We start from the raw sequence: 21,986 nt of genomic DNA, 5'->3' as shown, positions 1-21,986 counted from the left end.
AGATTTTATTAATCTTGTACCTTTTCTTCATAAATTGAAGTCTGAAGTAAACCACTATTAGTCAAAATGTACAGGCTTCACGATAATTCAACCTATGAATAGCAAGTCTGAAATTTACATGTGCACGAGTGAGTGGTCAGGTAATTATAAGTTCTGCCAAAGGTCAGTGGTTTGTCTCAGCTTTATTCCCCGCCCTAAACCTGGGACGTCCTTAAATGACCCTATAGCTGTAAAACATGGTTATAACAAACCCCTGGGGACCAGCAAAATTACTTCGCATATAATCATAGTTCATTATAGTCCGCTTAACCTGCCTATATTATTAGGCTTTTTCAATTTTTTTTTTTTTTTTTTTGCCTAATATATAAAAATAAATAAGTAAAAAAGCCTAATAATATAGGCAGGTTTAGTGGACTAAGTTCATTATACAGATAATGTAGATATATCCTTGGAACCTTGTTGGGGAATGAAAATTACTACGTTATAAAAATGAATTTGTTGTAAGCGTGTCTGTTATAAACATGTTTTACTGTAAACACAAACAAAAAGATGCATAATAAATGATAAACATCAATATAAATTGTCAATTCATTGAACAAAGTTTTCATATAAAAGGAAACAATTGAGTGTAATCAAGCGGAGAATTACACAGGACAACATATCGTCACTCTAACAAGTTAGACAGTGCTACAACAGCAGAATTATCATAGATAATATCACAACAAAGATTTCATATAAAGTAACAGATCTACTTATAACAAGCTAATTAAATAGTAACAAACAGTATCAGACGTTCTCCTATATAATAAACAATAATAGTGACAAGTTTCTATAGAAATGCATGCTACCTTCAGCTGTTTAAAAGAGGCTCAATAATGATCCTACCAGAGGACATCAAGGGCGTAAACATAGCCACATTTACCATATTCAAACCGATAAGCACCCCTCCATCTTTTTTTTAAGTCACAGTTTCACTTACCTCAAATTAAATTCAGACTAAAATTATAAAAACTTAAACTGTGTAAGTTTCTCTTTTTGATTTATTTTGCAAATTGATTAAGTTTACTTTGTGAAAGGTTAGTCCAAATTAGAACCTTTTGAGCGCACTCTCATTCTATTCAAATTTTAAAGCACACTGGGTGCTTATTGAGACAAATCGGTACCTTAATATTAACATGATGATATCAGATGTTTCAACGGTAGTGAGCTTATCTCATCAACATTTACAAGATTTAATATATATAAAATAAAACTTCTTTGGGTCTTAATCTTGGTTTTTGATATTTTAAGATCAAAGACTAGATTTTCATCTTAGTTAACATATTTCAATGACATGTTAATTAAGACTTGAGTAAAGGTTAAAACAAAATTTTAATGTTAAATCCTTACACCAGAAGATGTGTCAGACAATATTATGTCTGTTGTATTTATGTTTTAGTTCTTCAGCTGTTTGAGTTCAGAGTATAAATAAATTGATTGAAATTTTCAAAGCATTGAACTCATTCATTTTAGAGAATTGTGTTTTTAAAGTAAGACCATCATGCTATAGACAGTATCTGATATTAAAATTGGCCTCAATAAATCTGCCCTATATATAGGCAGCTAGATCAGTTAAAACAATGATGCAAAAATAGTGCACAAGTCCTTGAAATTTAGCTAAAAACACAGGTGAATATCTGTTTATACATTTCAAATATTCATATAAAAAATGGAGTGTATATACTGCAAATGATGAAGATGATCGAGTCTCATATCAACAACAAATTCTTAAAACTTCTGAAAATGGACATTTGGACACTACTTTTTTTAATTTTAGTGTGAATATTCAACTTTATCATGAGCATGTATTTCAAAAAACATTTCTACTATCGTGTGTCTAATTTGTCAATTAATTAATCAAATGCATTTTATCATCTTCATTGTAAAAATATTGATATATATACCAGTACAAAATACAATGGAATAATGAATATTCTGTTTAAAAGTGTTAGTGAAAAGTGAAAAAGACCACATCTATTCTATATCTATTAAAGTACACATCTAAAAAAAAAGATCTGAGTAGCAGAAAAAAAACCTATTCTATCTTGATAGTTATTAGGTATTCCATTTTGGGGGTCTCATTGCAATAATGGCCCTGCACCATCAGTATATTAAAGTATACACTCTAGTTTCCATCATTGGACAAGGTCAACCAAGGTCACACTGACCTTGTCACAACACCAAAATCTGATAAGGTCACTTCGGCCTTCGGACCATAATATAGCTTTCTGAATCACCTCTATATGTAAAATATTCAACATTATACCCACATGCTACATAACAGTACATGTGTAGATCTAAGAGATTTCTTTACCTCAACTTTATCATAATTATATTCAACCTAACAGTTAAATTACATTTTTTAATATTTCACATTTGATCTCTTTTTATTTAGACAAACAGAATCTTTCACCCCATGTAGGTGAGATATATGTATCCCCGAGAGATTCTTAAGTTGTAAAATAAAGGGGTGCAGAATGCTTGACAGCTTAGAATCTTAATTATCCTGCAGGATAAGAATCTATCTTGTTTCTCTCTCAAGGAATATGATTATTTTCTCTTAAACTGCTCACTTGATTTACTGTTGACATTGCATAAATACACAACAACGTGTTGATGTGATGCATTGGAATGCTAAAGACATATGCCATCAGTATTGTCATGACGTCATGGTCATCATTCAGTATGAAGTTTCTTTTGTAGAAAATAAGCTGCAATAGTCCCTTAAGTCAATTTCATGTACACAGAATGTGGCAAATTTCACAAAATACATAAGTCTTAATATGAAAAGTTGATCCACATGATAAAGACATACCATATGAGTGTTTCAATGATTAAGCTAATTCACTCAATAGTTTAGACTTAAACAGAGTATTTCAATAACATTATATAAAAAAAGTTAAAGATGTCCTTGTGTACTTTGATATCCTTTTATGAGGCTGATCAAACACAATTAAAGTACATATTTGATGTTACAATGGTTTGTCTTGTTACAGACGCCCTTTTTAAAAGGTCACATATTTTTTGATTGACTGAACTGAAAACAAATCTATGGTTGTTTTCTGATCAAAGGCCAAGTCTTAATCCAACATTTTTTCTTCTTCTTAAATCTCAACAGTGCAAAAACGAGCAGTTTTCACTGCTTACAATCCATACATATGAAGAATAAGTATACATGTACAGTGAACTGAATGAAGATGTACCATGAAAATGAGAGCTCAAAAATAGCAGTTTTCCCTTCCATTGTAAGAAAACAAAAATGGTTCTGATACTATACAACTGATAGTTCCAGATAAATTTTAAAAGTAAAAGGACAGTGAGATTTAGTACAGATGTATTGACTCATCAATTAACAGTATGCCATACATTAAGGATGCTTCTGTTACAAGTCTTTTAGTATCAATGGTGAGACACCTCAGGAGCATGGCGGCTGGTTCATCAGCCTGGAAATGTTGGTCTGTGACAATCTGAAACTTTAACAAGTCCCTATAAACTGATATTGTTACATTTGTTTACATGAACCTGGTAACCATAGGTACCAGGACACAATACCTCAACAGTGTATTGCATAATCATTATGCTAAATGTTGACACATGACTAGACTAGAATGGCAGCTATGGTGACCTTGAAACACAACCTTTAGGTGTCAACTCCTGTATGGTTTATATGTGATGACCTTGAATTTGACCTTGAGGTCTGTGTCATGACCTTGAACTCTACTATGACCTTCAGGAGAAAACACCATGGAAAGGTAAGGCTTGTCCACGATGACTCCATCTCTCCTTCATTGTTTTAAATGATGTCGGCATTTTGTCAAAGTCATAAAATCCAAGGTTGTTTAAAAGTTTATATACTCCAGCACAAGCAGCAACCTACAAAGAAAAGCAAAGAATATTCATGAAACTAAATAAAACTGTATACTTAACTCAGCATCAAGTCTAAGCTTCTATCAACAATACTAAATTTCATTATGAGACATTATTGAAATTAGCTAATACACAGTATAATTAGCAGTGGAAAAATATTTACAAAATGCATAAAAGGTAGAGAACTTAAAATGTCAGAAAAATATCAACTGTATAAGACTTAAAATGCGACTGTCCTCAAACAAGTTCATTTTTGTTGTTATGACAACATACCAAAAGCTGAAAGATGACATACCCTACAAATACTAAATGTGAACTAGACATATAATTACTATGTAAGACGGAAATGTGCCCTCCCTGCCATATCAACTCTGAATGTGAAGGTACACAAAATAATAGCAGGAGGGACATAATTATAACCTATATTCCTCTCATTTCATGATGAGAGCATAACACCATACATCAGTCTTTAAACAAAACAAAAATAAAAAAATGAAAATATGATTGATTACAAATGTTAATCATTTGACTAATGTCATACCTCTTTCATCCATCGACTGAACGGTCGCTGCCATTGAATTTTCTTATCATAGTGCAGGTATGCGTTGAAGAGGATGAGGTAAATATATCTCTCTAAATAGTCGAGACTTTGGCGCTTCAAGGTCTGTTTACTGGCTTCATTCTTCGCATTCTTTATCTAGTAACAGTGAAAATACCATATTAGAGCTTATTATACAGGTTCAAAGGTTAGCATAGATCAAAAGGTTAACAGAAGTTCAAAGGTCAACTGCAAATCAAACTATCCCGTTAGAAAGTGCAAAATGATACATTTAAAAGTGAGATACATTAATATAGGGCGCGCAGCACCCTTTGGGCACGAAATGCAAAGCACTTCTAAGATTAACACATACACGAAAATATTAGAAAAAAACACAATCTTTTCAAAATTCAATCCTATACACTAACAGCTTCAGTTTGTGGTTGTCATTTTTTCATACATATGGGTATGTGTGCGTTGCTCCGGTACTGCTCTCCCCAGTAAATCTATATTTAACTAATGCAAATGCATAACAGGAGTAATAAAACATTTTCTATTATTTTTTTTAAATAATAATAATAACACTTTGAAAATTATAAGCTATGAAATGCAGTCAAAATATCCACCAAGGCGAAGATGAGCACAAGGAATCATGACGTCACACAACGTCAATAAATGGCGCGAAATCATAGGATTCGCATACACAGCACTCCAGGCCTTGAATAGACACAGAGAAATCCGAATCTTTGAGTTCATTTCTTTGAGTTTATGCTAGACAATTATTGCATCATATACTTCTATAGTTTAAAGTGCGTCGTTTTATTTCTAAATTATGTTTTCTAAATGAAATATAAAATACGCAAGTAAAGCTTCACTCTTCCCATGCCGTGCATGATCGATTCATATAAAAACATCTAGCTGCACCCTTTCGGGCTTTGCGTTCAGTCATATTATACTTTGAACAATAATATTTTTAGTAATTTATTCACACTAACTACAACACATATATAGCACTATCAGACTTTAGATATATGTTGATCAATTGTACAGAATAAACATGGTGGTATGTGTTTATTTGTTTCCCTGTATGTTCAGTTTGTTGCTCATTCATTCTCACCTTGTTGTAGATAACAAAAGTGTTCTCTCGTAAGTGGAACAAGGTCGTTGACATAGTTTCAAAAATTTCATCCAGGATGAAGTCGACTTCTCTTTTGATTTGATGACCATTTGGCAGCATGCGGATCAGCTTTTGGACAATCTGATAAAGACAGGATGCCGAGTTAATCTTTTTCAAAATTGGTTTATTAGATGAACGTCCTATTAACAGCCAATGTTAACTAACGATGGCCTCCCATTTAGCTGGTGTTGCATGTGTAAAGTATGTGCAGACTGCAGTATATTCTTGCTGTGACTCTTTGTGAAAGTGGATTATTTCCCTTTTTATAGTGCTATCTCATTGAAGCATACTGACAGAGACACAGAACAAACATATCCCAACCAGTCAGGTCATAATGACAACAGGTGAACAAGATGTCGCACTCTCTTTATACTTTACATATTTATACAGGAAACAGGCTGGTTATAAATTAAAACTTCAAATTAGGTTAATGCTGTTAAATGCTGTTTGTACCTAAATAATGCATAATTGGAGAATACTCACAATAAAGTCTCCCTTTGTATATTGTGCATTTGGACAAGAGACTCTTTCTTGCTCTCCAAGATTAGCTCCTTTTGGAAATCCCTGAAAACAAAGAAATAATCTTGCAGTCTTAAAAGATTGTAAGCTTATGAGCATCCAGCATGGCTTTGTTGTATTTCCTATTTACATCCACATATCAAAGAAACACAATTTAACCAGGATGACAATTTATTGACTCGTGCCCTATCCAGGCCTCGAACTCACGATCTACAGCACCCAATCGCCTAGCCAAACATACCTGCTAGCTATTTATACCTTATTTACATTAAAACCATCTGAATACCACCCCCACATACATAATTTTTTATTTGCCAATAGTATGACCTGTCTTTAACTGAACTAGCATTCACCATTTTAACCTTTCTTTTGCTCTTATTTAGGTATGTATAATTAACCTTACCCTAATATGACAGAGAATGAGACCAGCTATAGCCATGGCCGTGGTGGTACGACTTTTCCCAGTCCGACAGAAGAACACGAAGGCTGTGTTGGCACTTGGATCAGAGTTGTTACCATACTCACAGACAATGGACATCAGGTTGTCAAAGTCCTGCAAATAAAACAATGTTAATCTGTTAGGGACCTCTTCATAGCTTATCATCAATAATACTTCTTTAGAATTGTAAAGAGAGAGTAAAAAAAACCACCCAAAAAACCTAGGAATGTCTGTAAGAGACATGCTGGCCCTCATTTATATTTGAAATGTAGATTGGATATAAGGCTGGATGAGACAGGATGAGACAGGATAGAATGGGATGTAACAGGTTTGAGTATACAATATACCCCCGTCCCCAAATTTCATGCTGTTATAAAAAAAACAATAGTTTACCTTCTCCTCCAGGGCAGTGTCGTACTGTAGTGGTATTCGGTGATAGATCATGTCCAGGGTCTGTAGCTTCTGCTGGTCAGCCAGCTCATACGGGGTCAGTATACAGGAGAATTCCTTCTGGACAGGGGGGTCAGATATATCATTGTAAACCTGAAGAAACAAAAATAGCTTACATTTATCTATGTTTTGTTTAATTTTATGATATAATATTCTTCAATTTACAAATCCTAAACATTTACAATTGATTATAAAATTAAAATCATACGTACCAAAACATTGTTTCGAGAATTCTTTATTTCTTTCTTTAGGTTTTCTTCGGTAGTCTAAAAATGAAAATTAATCTTTAATTCATAGTTGACTGTATTAACTACATCAAGTCAATATTTAGATATCATGTATATTGAGATTTTTCAAATAAATTAGAATCAATATTTTTACTTTCATAATTGATTAAAGACTGGTGCATTAATATCTAAATTAATGATTATTTTTGCAACTGTTAAAAGATGCTCCACCACTTACCAATGGTATTTTTTCTATATCAAAAACAAAAGCAGATTTTTCTTCATTTACAAAAGTTACTTACTTTACAGCATTACCACCATTGAAAAGTTTAAGCTTCTAATTTTACTTCAAGATAAAAATATCAAAAATAATTAATGTATCCCGAAAAAATTATGTGGCACTATGTCCTATATGGAATGAAGTACTGATTGTGCATGTACCAAAAGCAAATAAATTATTTTATATTATTTTGTGTGTTAATCAGACATATATGTAAACAGTTAAACACCAATTATTGTTCAAATGATGAGTATTGTTTAAGCTCTGTCGGCAGTGGAGCATCTTTAACATTAGGTGTGTTAACTTTGTGTGAGTTGTTTCCCCTACATCATTCAATCTACTGGTGATAGCACATTTTATACTATACAAATAAATGGAGAAAGTATTTAACCACAGCCCTAAAATAAGGAGTATGATAGGTAGGGACAGGGTCTTGCATAATGTAAAAAAAGTATCTGAAATAGAAATAATTCCAGGTAAAGAACATATAGAAATGTTTAAGATAAAAACCAGACCAATAATAATATATTACCAATGTGGTTGTTTGCCAATAAAATAGGCGAAAAGTCCAGACTATTGCTGTATTCGTCAATAAAATAGGCGAAAAAATATTGCTGACATCCGCCTAATTAAATGAGTTCATTTTTTTAAATTTTTTGTTGTTTTCATTCGACAGGCTAACACAATGTTATTTATCAAAAAGTGTAAACGATATCAAACGATATGCAAAGTACATTTATATCAGTGCGTTCCGGTTTTTTTCCCGGTACACCAGTATTGTTTTTTGTAACTCTACTCGTGAACACATGTAACCTAACGCTTTTAAGAAATAGACATCTATAGATATCGTTTCTTATGTCCGTATTTATGCTGGCTAATAACTTTATTGTGAGTATGTATTTTGTAAATGTTTGAAATAATTTGTGATAATTACGTATACATAATAGAAAATGTATCCTTGTTGACCAATTTGGATTGTCGGTCGCTTACCTCTGCTGTGAATGAGATTTGATTTAGGGCTCTCTCGAAGGAATTTTCAAACGCTCAATTTTTGTTATATGGCTAATTTTTCACACTTATATTGCTATCAAACGACAAACTAGTTACCAACGTGGTTTTGTTTGCCAGACTTTAACAGAAACCAAATTAAACCCCCGACTTTATAAAATTAGGAACCTTGACTTTTTCTCACCAGACACCAAAACTTTAACCTTTTTCGTCAGCCGGAACCAAAACCTTGATCATTTTCAGAATGGACCAAACCATGGTCCTTTTGAAAGCATATATGACCAAATCCTTGACATTTAGACAGCCAAAACCAAATTGTTGACCATAAATAGATAAAATAAGCTAAAATGCACCTTGCTAATTAATCAGGAGAGTTGAATTTTGTGTGACTATGTGGTTACCTCCAGTTCCTGTCGAGACATGTGTGGATGTGAGATGGGATCCTCCAGACAGGAAGCGTGCCGTACACTATAGGTGGTGCCATCACACTCCAACGTACAGTCGTTACGCAGATTTATCAGAGCGAGGAATGTGTGGCCAGCCTTTTTACTCAGTAGGTGGTTAGAGACTTTAGTGACACCCTGGAGATGAAATTCCAGTATTGAATATCCTTTATAGGCTTTTGACTTCCATTAAAAAAGTCCACAGTTGTTGAATAATACTAAATGTGAAATATTGTAGATGTGGTGTTAATTGTCTAATTTGTAATCCTCATAATCAATAATAAATATAAAAGATTCATTGCAGGACAGAATATAGAACTGTAAGCCAGTTAATGGCTAATTGATAACACACTTATTTGAGACAACGACAAATAAATGTTCTACCATTATGTTTCCATGGTAACTCTTAATGATGCATGTAATGTGTCAAATTATAGACATTCATATTTTACAACAATACACCCAAATATCATGGAAACAGAATACCATCACCAACACCGTAGGCTGAGAGAAGATTACTTACATCCCTGGCTGGTTGTGCCATGCCATATACAGACATACCACTGATGTTGATCTTCCTAAAGTTGGACACCCTCACATCACTTTGTGTGCTCAGAAGATCCAGACCCACATAATCGTCAGACACCTGTACGCAAATTTGAACATGTTAAATGAGAAAGTCATGTCCATGTCAGAAAATCAATTAAATATACAAATTACCCCTTTAAACACAAAGGATAATAATTTTTTAAGAGAAATAAAACCCAAAGAACTTGTGATTTAGTTTTATTTTGTTTATTATATTAATATCCTATTAACAGCAAGGGTCATTTAAGGTCTTCCATGTACGTGGTGGTGTCTTGTATGTGTGAAATGTGAGGTGCGCGTTGGGGGAGGACTTGTGAAGGTAAAACTCTATGAAATCACTATGAAGAAAAGATTTAACTTATTTACTATGCAGGTACCGAATGCCTTTAACATTAAGACAAATATGTACAATCATTTACCAGGTACTGTATACCCTTAACATGAAGAAAAATATTATAAATTATTTACCAGATACTGTATACCCTTGAAGATGAGATCGGTAGGGGCCTGACTGGTGGGATCACTCAGTGTTCCCATCAACCTCGTTAGGTCTGGCTGCTGCTGCATCCATTGTGTAAAGTCTAATGTAAACCATTGTGGATACTGTAAAATACAAATGCCAAGGTCATAGTAAATACTGTAAAATACAAATGTCAAGGTCACATTTGATACAGAATGTGGATACTGTTTATGTCAAGGTCATAAAGGATATTGTTTAATACAAACGTCAAGGTCATAAAGGATATTGTAAAATACAAATGTCAAGGCCATAGTGGATACTGTAAAATACAAATGTCAAGGTCATAGTGGATACTAGAAAATACAAATGTAAAAGTTAATGTGGACACACAAAAGTGGATACATAATGTAAAATACAAGTGTCAAGGTCATAGTGGATGCTGTAAAATACAAGTGTCAAGGTCACAGCTGGATACTGTAAAATACAAGTGTCAAGGTCATAGTAAATACTGTAAAATACAAGTGTCAAGGTCATAGTGGATACTGTAAAATACAAGTGTCAAGGTCATAGTGGATACTGTAAAATACAAACGACAAGGTCATAGTGGATCCTGTTAAAATACAAATGTCAAAGTCATAGTGGATACTGCAAAAAATACAAGGTCAAAGTCATAATGAACACACAAAGTAGATACTGTTAAGATAAATGTGCCAAGTTCATACTGGATACTCAAAGTGGATACTGTTAAAAATACAAATGTTAAGGTCACTTTGCATATTGGAAAATACGTTTAGATTGTACATAATGTTATAAGAACTAGGGCAAGGTCATAGTAGATACTCTCAAAATAGAAGTCATACGGAATATTATCAACAACAATATAGCAAAAAGACAGGATAAAGTAACCACCCATAGGGCACTATCTATGTAGATAATCAAAATTACACTGTTCTTCAATGGAGAAATAATATTTGTTCTTAAAGTGTTCTTCAAAATATTCAAGAACTTATTCAGACCAAGAACAGTTTTTTCCTCCAAATCTTTTGATGATTATTGCATGCAATTCTCATATGTTACTATGTTACAAACGACCTACCTGTTCTGTGAGGTATGCATTAAAAACTATGAGGAATACATATCGCTCCAGATAGTCACAACACTGCTTGTACAGTGTCTCTTTGGCACTTTTATTCTGTAAAAATAAATTTGATATAGTTGATATACTATATAACAGTTCATTCTAATATATGATAAAAATATGATTATAATTATGCTACCTCTATAGAAAACTAGAATTGTCTAAATCTATAGGATATAAATATCCCTGCCATGACATGGAATTTGTATGGACCCAATGTTGTGTAAAATTATATGATGCCACAGGAAATGATAGACAGACACCAGTTATACTATACAACCCCATTTCATGGTTGAAGCCTACAAAAAACTTTCAAAAGTTGTATACAGTCACACAACGAAAATGTTACAAGTTAGAGATAACAATTGATGAACAAAGATAATATTTTTAATACATCCTCTTGATCTGCCAACAGATCTAAACAGACCCTTTGCTACAGTGCATCGAGTTGTGATACTGAAGACTTAAATTGCTAAATAGGACAAAATGGCAGCTGTGAAAAGTATACAATCTGTAATGCATGTAAGTTGACAAACCTGTACGTAGAACAAATCTGCTATCTCATACATCACTACTACAATCAATAGCTACAGAAAACTTTTGTGGATTTCTTCCCACCAGGGATACACATTATTGAACATATTTCAGCACCAAAATGACAGTTGTTACACTATGATAACTAAGTTACGCTGGGTATGGCTCTGTCGCTGCAAACATCCCACCGCTGTGATATAGATTTTTGGAAATTGCCAAATTCACTTACCTCTGTGAGGATTATTTATTCCTTCTCTCAATGACATCAAGTACAATTTTATCCTAACAATTTACTGAGAGTGACATTATCTATCATTATCCCCTTCCTAACAATTTACCATAAATGAGAGTAAGTATTATACATCATCTGAGCCATATATTCAGTTCAAGTTCTAACATGAGCACCATATCTCCCAAGATCATACAATATTAGTAGCAAATAGAAATGTATAATGGTGATCTCTTTGAAACTGTTATAAAGCAATATCTACAGCTTTAAAAGTTTCTTCAACATCAAAATTTAATTATGATGGCATCAGTATAATGACTTGATAAGTTTGGCACCATGACTACATTTGATAAAAGCATTTCTCTGTGATGTTCAATTACAATTATATTTACATTGCACTGTTGTTTTGAATACAAACCCCTGATCTTTAAATATTAAGCTGTTAAATGATACTCTAATCTTCACACAGCTTAAATTTTCCAGTGTACCAGTAAACAAAACTATGGATTTGTTTTATGGCCTATGAACAGCCAAGGTCATTGAGAAGGATGTAGTAAATGTAAGGTGAAGGAAAGCCTGAGTAACTGGAGAAAACCCACTAACTTACATTCAACCCAGATGTGGAGATCATATGGTAATTTGTCAGAACACCTTAACCATATACTCAGTGCATGTGAGGAACTTACATCAAGTACATAGTCGGTCTTGATAGCCATCAAGTCGTGTTTGCTCTTTTCAATTTCAGATCTTAGGTTATACAGTTCAGAGCAGGCTTCAATGGCCATATCCACCTAGAATAGAAAATATACAGAAAAGAATGCTAAATATGGGCAATGAATATCACAGAAATGAATAGGTTCAATAGAAAGTATGCAAGAAGGTAATTTGGCACTGCATATTATTTCTATGATTGAAATGTATGGCCAAAACCCTCTATATAATCACCACTACAACCATAATTCTTATCTCCTGTTCAGCATCTTCAAATTTAAAACATTACTTTTTTTATCAATGACAACCTTGTCTTGGCAACCACTGCCTAATTACAAGACATTTCTTCTTGGGGTTTCCAATGGAACTGCTACGGACCTGTGACTACTAGGCTATAAGAACCATTTGTTCTTTTCCTGACTGTAATTTGATAAATGATCATGCAGTAGTAAAGATGTGATCTGAAACTTAAACACAATTTATAATTTTATCTCCCCCTCCCCAGTGAATATCTAACGACTGACCAAATTTATAGACACCATGCACATTAATTGACATTAAGAAAGAACATTTCATGCGGCCTGCACAATCAGAATGATCAAAGTTCAAAATTTCCATTTGTAGTGTAATACCCAACAAATCAATAAACATACCCATCATGTTATCCTTACTGACAGAACAGAAAGCCAGATATTACAATTTAGAGACACAGAAAGTGATAAATTGGCACAATGATGGAGATATAAGCACTATGACTGGTAAGACAATGAAGGATTTAAAGATCAATTTATCAAAATTACATCACATAAAGCTGGTGTAATATCCCATGTAAATTGGTGTTGTCTGTCAGCATTTTCAGGAAATAAAATTATAGTCTTATGTTGAAACAAACCTGATGTCTGGTTGTTTGACCATTGGGCAGCAGTTTGACCAATCGCTGTACAGCACGATAATCACCCTTGTCATGTGAGGCTTTCTGAGATGGCTTCCCTCTGAAACAGAATACATTTCTCAATAAAACTATATTTCTTCATTATATGCCCAGGAACTCTATATCTGGCTCAAGTATCATAAACCAACTTCAGATGCAAGGAATTCATAACATTAAAGTTTAGGTAGAATCAATGTTAGATTCAAAGTTTTGTTCATCCAATCAAATCCCTCATCTACAGTATGTCATCTTTAATCACCTTTAATCTTTAGGTTGTTTTAGTAATCTTTTGACATTTCAACCAGTATTTTTTAATTAGTCTTGTATAATAACGAAAACATGAATTCGTATAATGAAATTATCATTCTTATGCTCTAAATGTTCCAGCAATGCTCTCTGCTGTTTTCGTTAGTGATAATATTATATATCATAATGATAACCTTTGTATTAAATTGTATTCGATTTGAGATTAACTTCATATGGTATAAAATCAGGAATATACCTGGCCTCCGGGGGGAATCCAATTCTGTGTGCCACCATGAGACAGCCCATTACCATAGCAGTAGTAGAACGCCCCATACCTGTCTGACAGGTAAACAGCATGGCTGGTTTATAGGTCGACAACTTCTCTAGGTATCTACTGGACTGCTGAAATTAGAATTATATTAATGTATGAGAAGGTCACCTGCCAGATCACCTGGAATTTGTCCATACACTCCAGTTTCCTCCCCCTTTAGGACACATTCCACTCTTAAATCTGGACCATCAAAACTGATTTGTATAGATTATATGCCTATTGGTAAAAAATGAATAAAGAATTGATTGTAAATAAGTAAAAGTATACAATATATGATAATATATATATATATCTTCATCACTTGAAAACAGTTGAATGACCTTGACCTTTAACCTTTGTAATCCAAATTAAATAATTTCAGTTTTAGGATGGTCGGCATATAATTATGAAATTCATATTGGGTTGATGGCAGAGACTCGATTATGCTTTTGCATCATGCATCAATATTGTTCAAACAAACTGATTAAAACAGATATAGACAAAATATTTCCTTTATTTCATTTGAAGTTTTAATAGTTGTCTGTATACCTTAAATATATTTAAAAAGGCATCAACATCCTGGTATCTAGGAGCTCCAGAAAAGGGAAAGCACAAACGCTGGTATCTGAAAATAAAACAAATAGGTGTTAAATACTAACTGTTTCTCCTTTTCTAAATTTTAAAATTTCTTTCATCATTCTAAATATTTAGCATAATTGTCTTGAAGTCAAAGCATTATCTTCATTTCTATTCTCATTTTGATCTGTACTACAACAGTAACATATTATGTTCAGTTTTTACTTTAATTGCTTCAATGTATAATTTCAGTATTGTGATTTTTAGAAAGCCTATAGCTAAATAATTTTTATAAAAGTATAAGACCTAAATGCTCTGACCTCCCTATGAATATTGAATGGGATTGCCAGGACTCATCGGAACAGATGGACATATCATATGATATTATATGCCTCCTGATCCCCCAATCCATGGCGACTATAGATAAAATGTGATTCCAATTATTTTGAAGACTCTATCAATTCTGAAGAAAAATTCTAGGAGAATAGTATGGTATAGAACAGAATGGTACAGTAAAGAATGCCCTAAAAAGAACGCACTTCTCCACACCTACCTGACACAGTGACTACATAAGATATGGCGGGCATACACTTCCTCCGATACCAGGAGTTTATCCTCGTATTGTATATGCATCTCATGTGGCTCCCTCTGCATGTTTTCAAGGTCATTGTAGAAATAGAACTTGTTTTCTTCATTTATAGTGGCCAAATCAATCACCTGCCAGATTAAAGTAGAATAAATAAAAATCATTTCTGAATAATAGGTATATTACAAATTCATGTTTTTCAAAACAATGTTTTTTTCCATATATATGATCAGTATACATACTTTAGAGTTATCTGCTCATGGTCTGGAGACTAGGTATTGATTGATGCGTTACAGGAGTGAAAATGAGATTTTATCTCAAAAATATAACATTATGCTCATAAGCATATGACATAATGTCAATGCCAATCTAAAAGAGCAGCTGTCTATGTGATATGATAATACCAAATGGCTATTGAAGAAGCTACGTAATAGTTTCACACGTTTGACTGACCTCTTTTCTGATCCTAGCCTCAGCCTCATCAGCGTCTGTGGGACTGCGTCCGGTGACCACCAGGTTTTGGATGTTGTCTTGGTCTCGGATAGAAAATGGCACCATGTCAACAACATTGTCTACAAATAGGACTGGCTCCTCACGCATATTGAACAGAAAGATTTCCTGAAAGTAAAAAACGAATATTTGGCTTTGATGATACCTGAAAACATTTAACCACAGTAACTATAATTTAATGTATATTTTATTTGACATATAATTCAATTTTGCTTGTTACGAGCATTTTCATTGGCTTAAACAATTACTTTATCAGCCCATAAAGGAAAAAATGGCGTCGCCGTTTGTTACGTTGCTTTCTGATTGGCTGATTTCATGGACAAACGAGTCCCAAAATGAATTTTGAATATTGAAGAGATTATCTTTAGTAAATTGTATTATAAGGATTAATTTGAATAGATTTTTTATGTTATGGAGATATAACACAAAAATCTGAGTGTACTCTCATCATAAACCGCTTTGCGGTTTATTTAGAATACACTCAGATTTTTTGTGTTATATCTCCATAACATAAAAAATCTATTCAAGTTAATCCTTAAATATATTCAATTGAATGTGAATAGATGACTTACATCATTAGTCCTTTTGCAATAAAATGGTTTCAGAAATTTCTTGAAGTTCAAAATTTAGTTTGTTTTGTTGCATGTTGTGAGAATAGTTTTTATAGTTTTAAATATAGCTATGGTATCTTCTGTAGTGACTCAACCTATTTAAGTTCAAAACGCCATTAATTTGTCATTATGTATGCTAAAAAACCTGTAGATATTATTTGGAACTTTCTGAAAGGGAGACAACTCTGAAGTCGCATAAAAAGGTACACAAAATGTGAACTGCAATTTAACTGCAAAACAACTTGCTGAAATGATGCATCCAACATCTCTTTATTATATAGATGTTTCAAAAAGGACATTCATTTTTTCTTCAGGTTCAAAGACAATTTTCCACCGCAAAGACAACTACAATGCCTTGTATTTATGATACACTTAAATTTGTGTAGATGATCACTTATGAAAATACATGAAAATAGGTATGCAATATATAAAATGGTAAGAGTAATATTGTTTCAGTTATCATATAAATCAGTTGGGTGGACAGACAGATGGAGGGAATCGTGGACATGTTGATATGATTTATCTTCCACTAGAAAAACTTCATTTATGAGATTTCTTGGACCTTGCTATCATAATCAAATAATGACTGGGTATAAGTCCAGACCAATGATGCTTAAAGCACAAACAGATTAACATGGATGAGTTGAGCAGTATTGACAGTATATATCAATGTAAAACTGACCTACAGTGGGTCCGAGTACAGCTGAGGTTGTTTTAGCCAAATGTGCCAATAGTAATCCAATGATACCAGAGCCTGTATTTCATGGCAAATCATTCTCCAATTCATTTTCAGACACACTGGCAACCATTATAGCAAGTTTTGGCAATAATGTGTTGGTCATCGATTCCAAACTCTGACCCCTGTTTACATGTAGGTCTATAGGGGAGGTGGAGTGTCTGATACTATGTACTTTGCTGATTGTCTGGCTGATGATGTCTGTAACCTGGCATGTACTTATTGTGATCCATTCTAGTACACTAACATGCACTAATGCTCTAGCCATCTCACCTGTTTCAGTGTAATTACAAAGACGCTATTCCTTAACCCAGAAATCTCTGTAAAAAACTCGAAAAAAAATGTCCTGCTTCCATATATGAAATGAGAATTGAGGTTGAGATGGTGTGTGGCCCTCTTTCCATTCATGACAATTATAAGGGCATAGAAAAAGAAAATTAACCTGTTTTTAGGATGAAATTATGTCATACACGATGATGTCATACCAATTCCCATTACACAAGTGATCATTCATTGGGGGGAAAAATATAAAAATTACAATTGTAAACTATAGTGACATGAAGAATTTGTGATAAAACAATTTTTTATGACTGACTTGAGCTCTTCGCTAGCTTTACATCTTTAACCTATAGAACATCCCTCTCGGAAAGTTAAGAGGTCACTAGTTTGAATCGGCACAGTATCTTTCAATCCTGCATTTTATTAGAGATTTGATGTCAATGACCACTTCTAATAAATGTAATTCATTATCTAGAAGAAACTTGAGCAGCTAATGTAAGAAGTTGCTTGTCTTTTGGGGATACAGGCTTTAATTGTTACTGAGGAATTGTGCCACTCCTGACCTAATCATCAGGTCATCTCAAAACTAGGTCAAACTGACCTAATTATTGTATCCTTCCCCAGAGGTACATTATATTTCATATTTCATATGAGAGCTTAGGTTTCATCCCCAACAGGGGCCAGGTAACACTAGGCTAACTTGTCGAAGACGATGTTAACTGTGGTATAATGTACTAGGTATCAAACATTGATCCCATCTCATATCCCTCTCAGCACCATTAGAGAATATATGTCCAATCAATCGTCATACTTCCATTGATTAATTTTTACAGGATATAGTACTTATTAATGTTGAATATGAATCTCAAGGTATTGTAGTTTCCAACTGAAACACAACATCTTAAATCTGCAAGCTGTGATGAGATCAAATATTAAATGGGTTCCCAAATACAGAATTGTATTTTTAGAGTTTGTTACAATGTTTCTTCTTCTACTCAGAAAAGTGATCAATAACACATTTAATACTGTACACCAACTTATTGTGTATGATTGAAGGCAAATGGTCAAAACCGTGGAAATGTTTTGAACACAAAATTAAATCACCATGGATATAGGTTGTTAGGTATGAAATTAAGCGAAAAATAAAGTTGCTGTAAAAATAAGTTGGTTCACTGTAGGTCATCTTAGACACCATGAGAAGATCCTCACAAAATTTCTGTAAAAACAAAAAAAGCACCTTTTATCTTTTCACATTTCCCTTGTACCCATACTCCAATTTTCCAATCTGTCCAATGGCTAGATATCAACCAGACATGACCTGGTCTGCCCATATTCTAACAATATAACCAAAGTAAAGAGACATTTATCAAAATATCAAAGTTTGGTGTCAAGGCCAGAGGAAATTCTGGGAACCAGATGCTTTGTTGACAGCTAAGACTTCACATTCTGTTTCAGGTGTCCCACTCATCTAAGTGATTAGCTTCAGCCAGACCATGCATTAATGTTATGGTGTAATAAAATTGACATCATCAAATTAAATCAAAACTAATTTACTACCATATTGCCATCGTAAGTAAACAGCCATGGATTAAACACAAGGTAGATAATCGCTCAGCCAATCACTTCCTGTAATACATTTCACGATGGCCAAAGATTTTAAGCTTGGAAATAAAAGTTATATATACGTGAAGCGTAGACGATGGCTTAATTCATCCAATAATTCCTATAATCCAATTCATGAAGGCCCATCTTCAAGATTTTAAGGTTGACAATAAAAGTCACCATCAATCTATGGTAAAGTGTATACAATAAACTTTAGTTAGGGTAATGGTATTGATGTGTTTGGGGGCTAAGTCAGGTCACGTTAAACTTAATACAGTTCACCATCAGTAACGTAGGTACTCTGACTCAATCATGGTGTAAAACGTTAACGACCGCGGCAGGCTCGACAAAGTGCACAGGTAATCGGATTATTGTAAACTGTCAGAACTACAAATGGGTTTTAATGTTGAGTTTGAACTTCACCAGACAGGATGATTGACCAGGATCAAAGATTTGGTCTATTAGCAATATATCTTACCAATGTAAACAAACTGAACACTTCAGAGTCATATTGAACACATAGAAAACTTTAATATTTTTTTGAAGAATTAAGTTATGAACTAATATAAGGTGATGTGATTGCTGATGACTACATGAATTTCATTTGGTTAATTGAGACCTTTGAAGTTTAGAGGTCTTAAGTATTGAACCTCAATTTAGCCATAGATTTTTATGTTAAGTTCCAACTACATTCATATGTATGGTTTCAAGTGAAGTTTAGGCTTAATTGACCATAGATTCCTGGAACTAGGATCTGAAATACCTTAGTCTACAAAAGTGGAGACTTTAAAGGAGCTATTAGAGAGAGCATTATAGTTCTGGACCGCGTTACTTGTTGGTGACCTGGTAGCTCAATGAAAAGAACATCTGGTTTGAGTAATAAGGTTCTGGGTTAGAATCCCAGTCTGGGTATACATTTTTCTACTCTCCTTAAGTTGAAGTAACCAATAAAAGTCCAAAACACGTAAGTGATAACCAAAATACAGGTTTAAATGAAAAAGACAAAAGATATCATCGATCTGCCTTCATCAATTCAATGTCAGTAACACCATAGATGTAACAATGACAATTTGTGAGTAATTGAGCTTCAGGTGTACTTTATTGTATAGTGATAAGTTTGATAGAACAAAATACAACAAATTAAGACAGGTCTGGGTATATACACATGCCAGGTGATGTATTTCACCTGTAATTTCCTGTCAGGCTTTGTACAAGTTTATATAAAACCATTGTGAACAGCCACATGTCAAGGCTGTTCCCATATCATCCACGAAATGAGGACAATTTGATAAAGGTGTATCACTTCTATCCTTGACACACATGTAATCATACATAACCAGTATAGCTTTCTGACAATATACTGAGGGATGTCACTCAGAACCTCTACTAAATATCATAGGAAGGTGCTGAGGGCTGTCACTCAGAACCTCTACTAAATATCATAGGAAGGTGCTGAGGGCTGTCACTCAGAACCTCTACTAAATATCATAGGAAGGTGCTGAGGGCTGTCACTCAGAACCTCTACTACTAAATATCATAGGAAGGTGCTGAGGGCTGTCACTCAGAACCTCTACTAAATATCATATAGGAAGGTGCTGAGGGATGTCACTCAGAACCTCTACTAAATATCATAGGAAGGTGCTGAGACTAAATATCATAGGAAGGTGCTGAGGGCTGTCACTCAGAACCTCTACTAAATATCATAGGAAGGTGCTGAGGGCTGTCACTCAGAACCTCTACTAAATATCATAGGAAGGTGCTGAGGGATGTCACTCAGAACCTCTACTAAATATCATAGGAAGGTGCTGAGGGCTGTCACTCAGAACCTCTACTAAATATCATAGGAAGGTGCTGAGGGCTGTCACTCAGAACCTCTACTAAATATCATAGGAAGGTGCTGAGGGCTGTCACTCAGAACCTCTACTAAATATCATAGGAAGGTGCTGAGGGCTGTCACTCAGAACCTCTACTAAATATCATAGGAAGGTGCTGAGGGCTGTCACTCAGAACCTCTACTAAATATCATAGGAAGGTGCTGAGGGCTGTCACTCAGAACCTCTACTAAATATCATAGGAAGGTGCTGAGGGCTGTCACTCAGAACCTCTACTAAATATCATAGGAAGGTGCTGAGGGCTGTCACTCAGAACCTCTACTAAATATCATAGGAAGGTGCTGAGGGCTGTCACTCAGAACCTCTACTAAATATCATAGGAAGGTGCTGAGGGCTGTCACTCAGAACCTCTACTAAATATCATATAGGAAGGTGCTGAGGGCTGTCACTCAGAACCTCTACTAAATATCATAGGAAGGTGCTGAGGGCTGTCACTCAGAACCTCTACTAAATATCATAGGAAGGTGCTGAGGTGTCACTCAGAACCTCTACTAAATATCATAGGAAGGTGCTGAGGGATGTCACTCAGAACCTCTACTAAATATCATAGGAAGGTGCTGAGGGATGTCACTCAGAACCTCTACTAAATATCATAGAAGGTGCTGAGGGATGTCACTCAGAACCTCTACTAAATATCATAGGAAGGTGCTGAGGGATGTCACTCAGAACCTCTACTAAATATCATAGGAAGGTGCTGAGGGATGTCACTCAGAACCTCTACTAAATATCATAGGAAGGTGCTGAGGGATGTCACTCAGAACCTCTACTAAATATATCATAGGAAGGTGCTGAGGGATGTCACTCAGAAACCTCTACTAAATATCATAGGAAGGTGCTGAGGGCTGTCACTCAGAACCTCTACTAAATATCATAGGAAGGTGCTGAGGGCTGTCACTCAGAACCTCTACTAAATATCATAGGAAGGTGCTGAGGGCTGTCACTCAGAACCTCTACTAAATATCATAGGAAGGTGCTGAGGGATGTCACTCAGAACCTCTACTAAATATCATAGGAAGGTGCTGAGGGATGTCACTCAGAACCTCTACTAAATATCATAGGA

The 21,986-nt window shown here is 34.3% G+C and overlaps 1 protein-coding gene across 6 annotated transcripts in view; it reads right to left on the bottom strand.

Moving 5' to 3' along the window:
• Positions 1-576: 576 nt before the first annotated feature.
• Positions 577-21,986, bottom strand: part of LOC138323399 (paladin-like) — a 132,456-nt gene continuing 111,046 nt past the window's right edge. For 5 of the 6 annotated variants that reach the window (XM_069267995.1, XM_069267990.1, XM_069267993.1 and 2 more), the window contains exons 5-21: positions 15,750-15,914; positions 15,264-15,427; positions 14,684-14,759; positions 14,081-14,226; positions 13,540-13,639; positions 12,623-12,727; positions 11,132-11,227; positions 10,044-10,178; positions 9,511-9,633; positions 8,946-9,125; positions 7,242-7,295; positions 6,973-7,122; positions 6,544-6,693; positions 6,105-6,185; positions 5,562-5,702; positions 4,448-4,603; positions 577-3,912 (exon numbers count right to left, since the gene is read on the bottom strand). In XM_069267995.1, the coding sequence (XP_069124096.1) occupies positions 3,769-3,912; positions 4,448-4,603; positions 5,562-5,702; positions 6,105-6,185; positions 6,544-6,693; positions 6,973-7,122; positions 7,242-7,295; positions 8,946-9,125; positions 9,511-9,633; positions 10,044-10,178; positions 11,132-11,227; positions 12,623-12,727; positions 13,540-13,639; positions 14,081-14,226; positions 14,684-14,759; positions 15,264-15,427; positions 15,750-15,914 (2,166 nt within the window). In that variant the 3' untranslated portion in view covers positions 577-3,768. The remainder of the gene's footprint in view (positions 3,913-4,447; positions 4,604-5,561; positions 5,703-6,104; positions 6,186-6,543; positions 6,694-6,972; positions 7,123-7,241; positions 7,296-8,945; positions 9,126-9,510; positions 9,634-10,043; positions 10,179-11,131; positions 11,228-12,622; positions 12,728-13,539; positions 13,640-14,080; positions 14,227-14,683; positions 14,760-15,263; positions 15,428-15,749; positions 15,915-21,986) is intronic. The other variant, XM_069267996.1, reaches the window with a different exon arrangement.

The sequence above is a fragment of the Argopecten irradians genome, chromosome 5, assembly GCF_041381155.1.
Source record: "Argopecten irradians isolate NY chromosome 5, Ai_NY, whole genome shotgun sequence".
Taxonomy (NCBI): Eukaryota; Metazoa; Mollusca; class Bivalvia; order Pectinida; family Pectinidae; genus Argopecten; species Argopecten irradians.
Note: the sequence above shows the minus strand (reverse complement) of the source record. Positions and strands in the feature narration are given on the sequence as shown.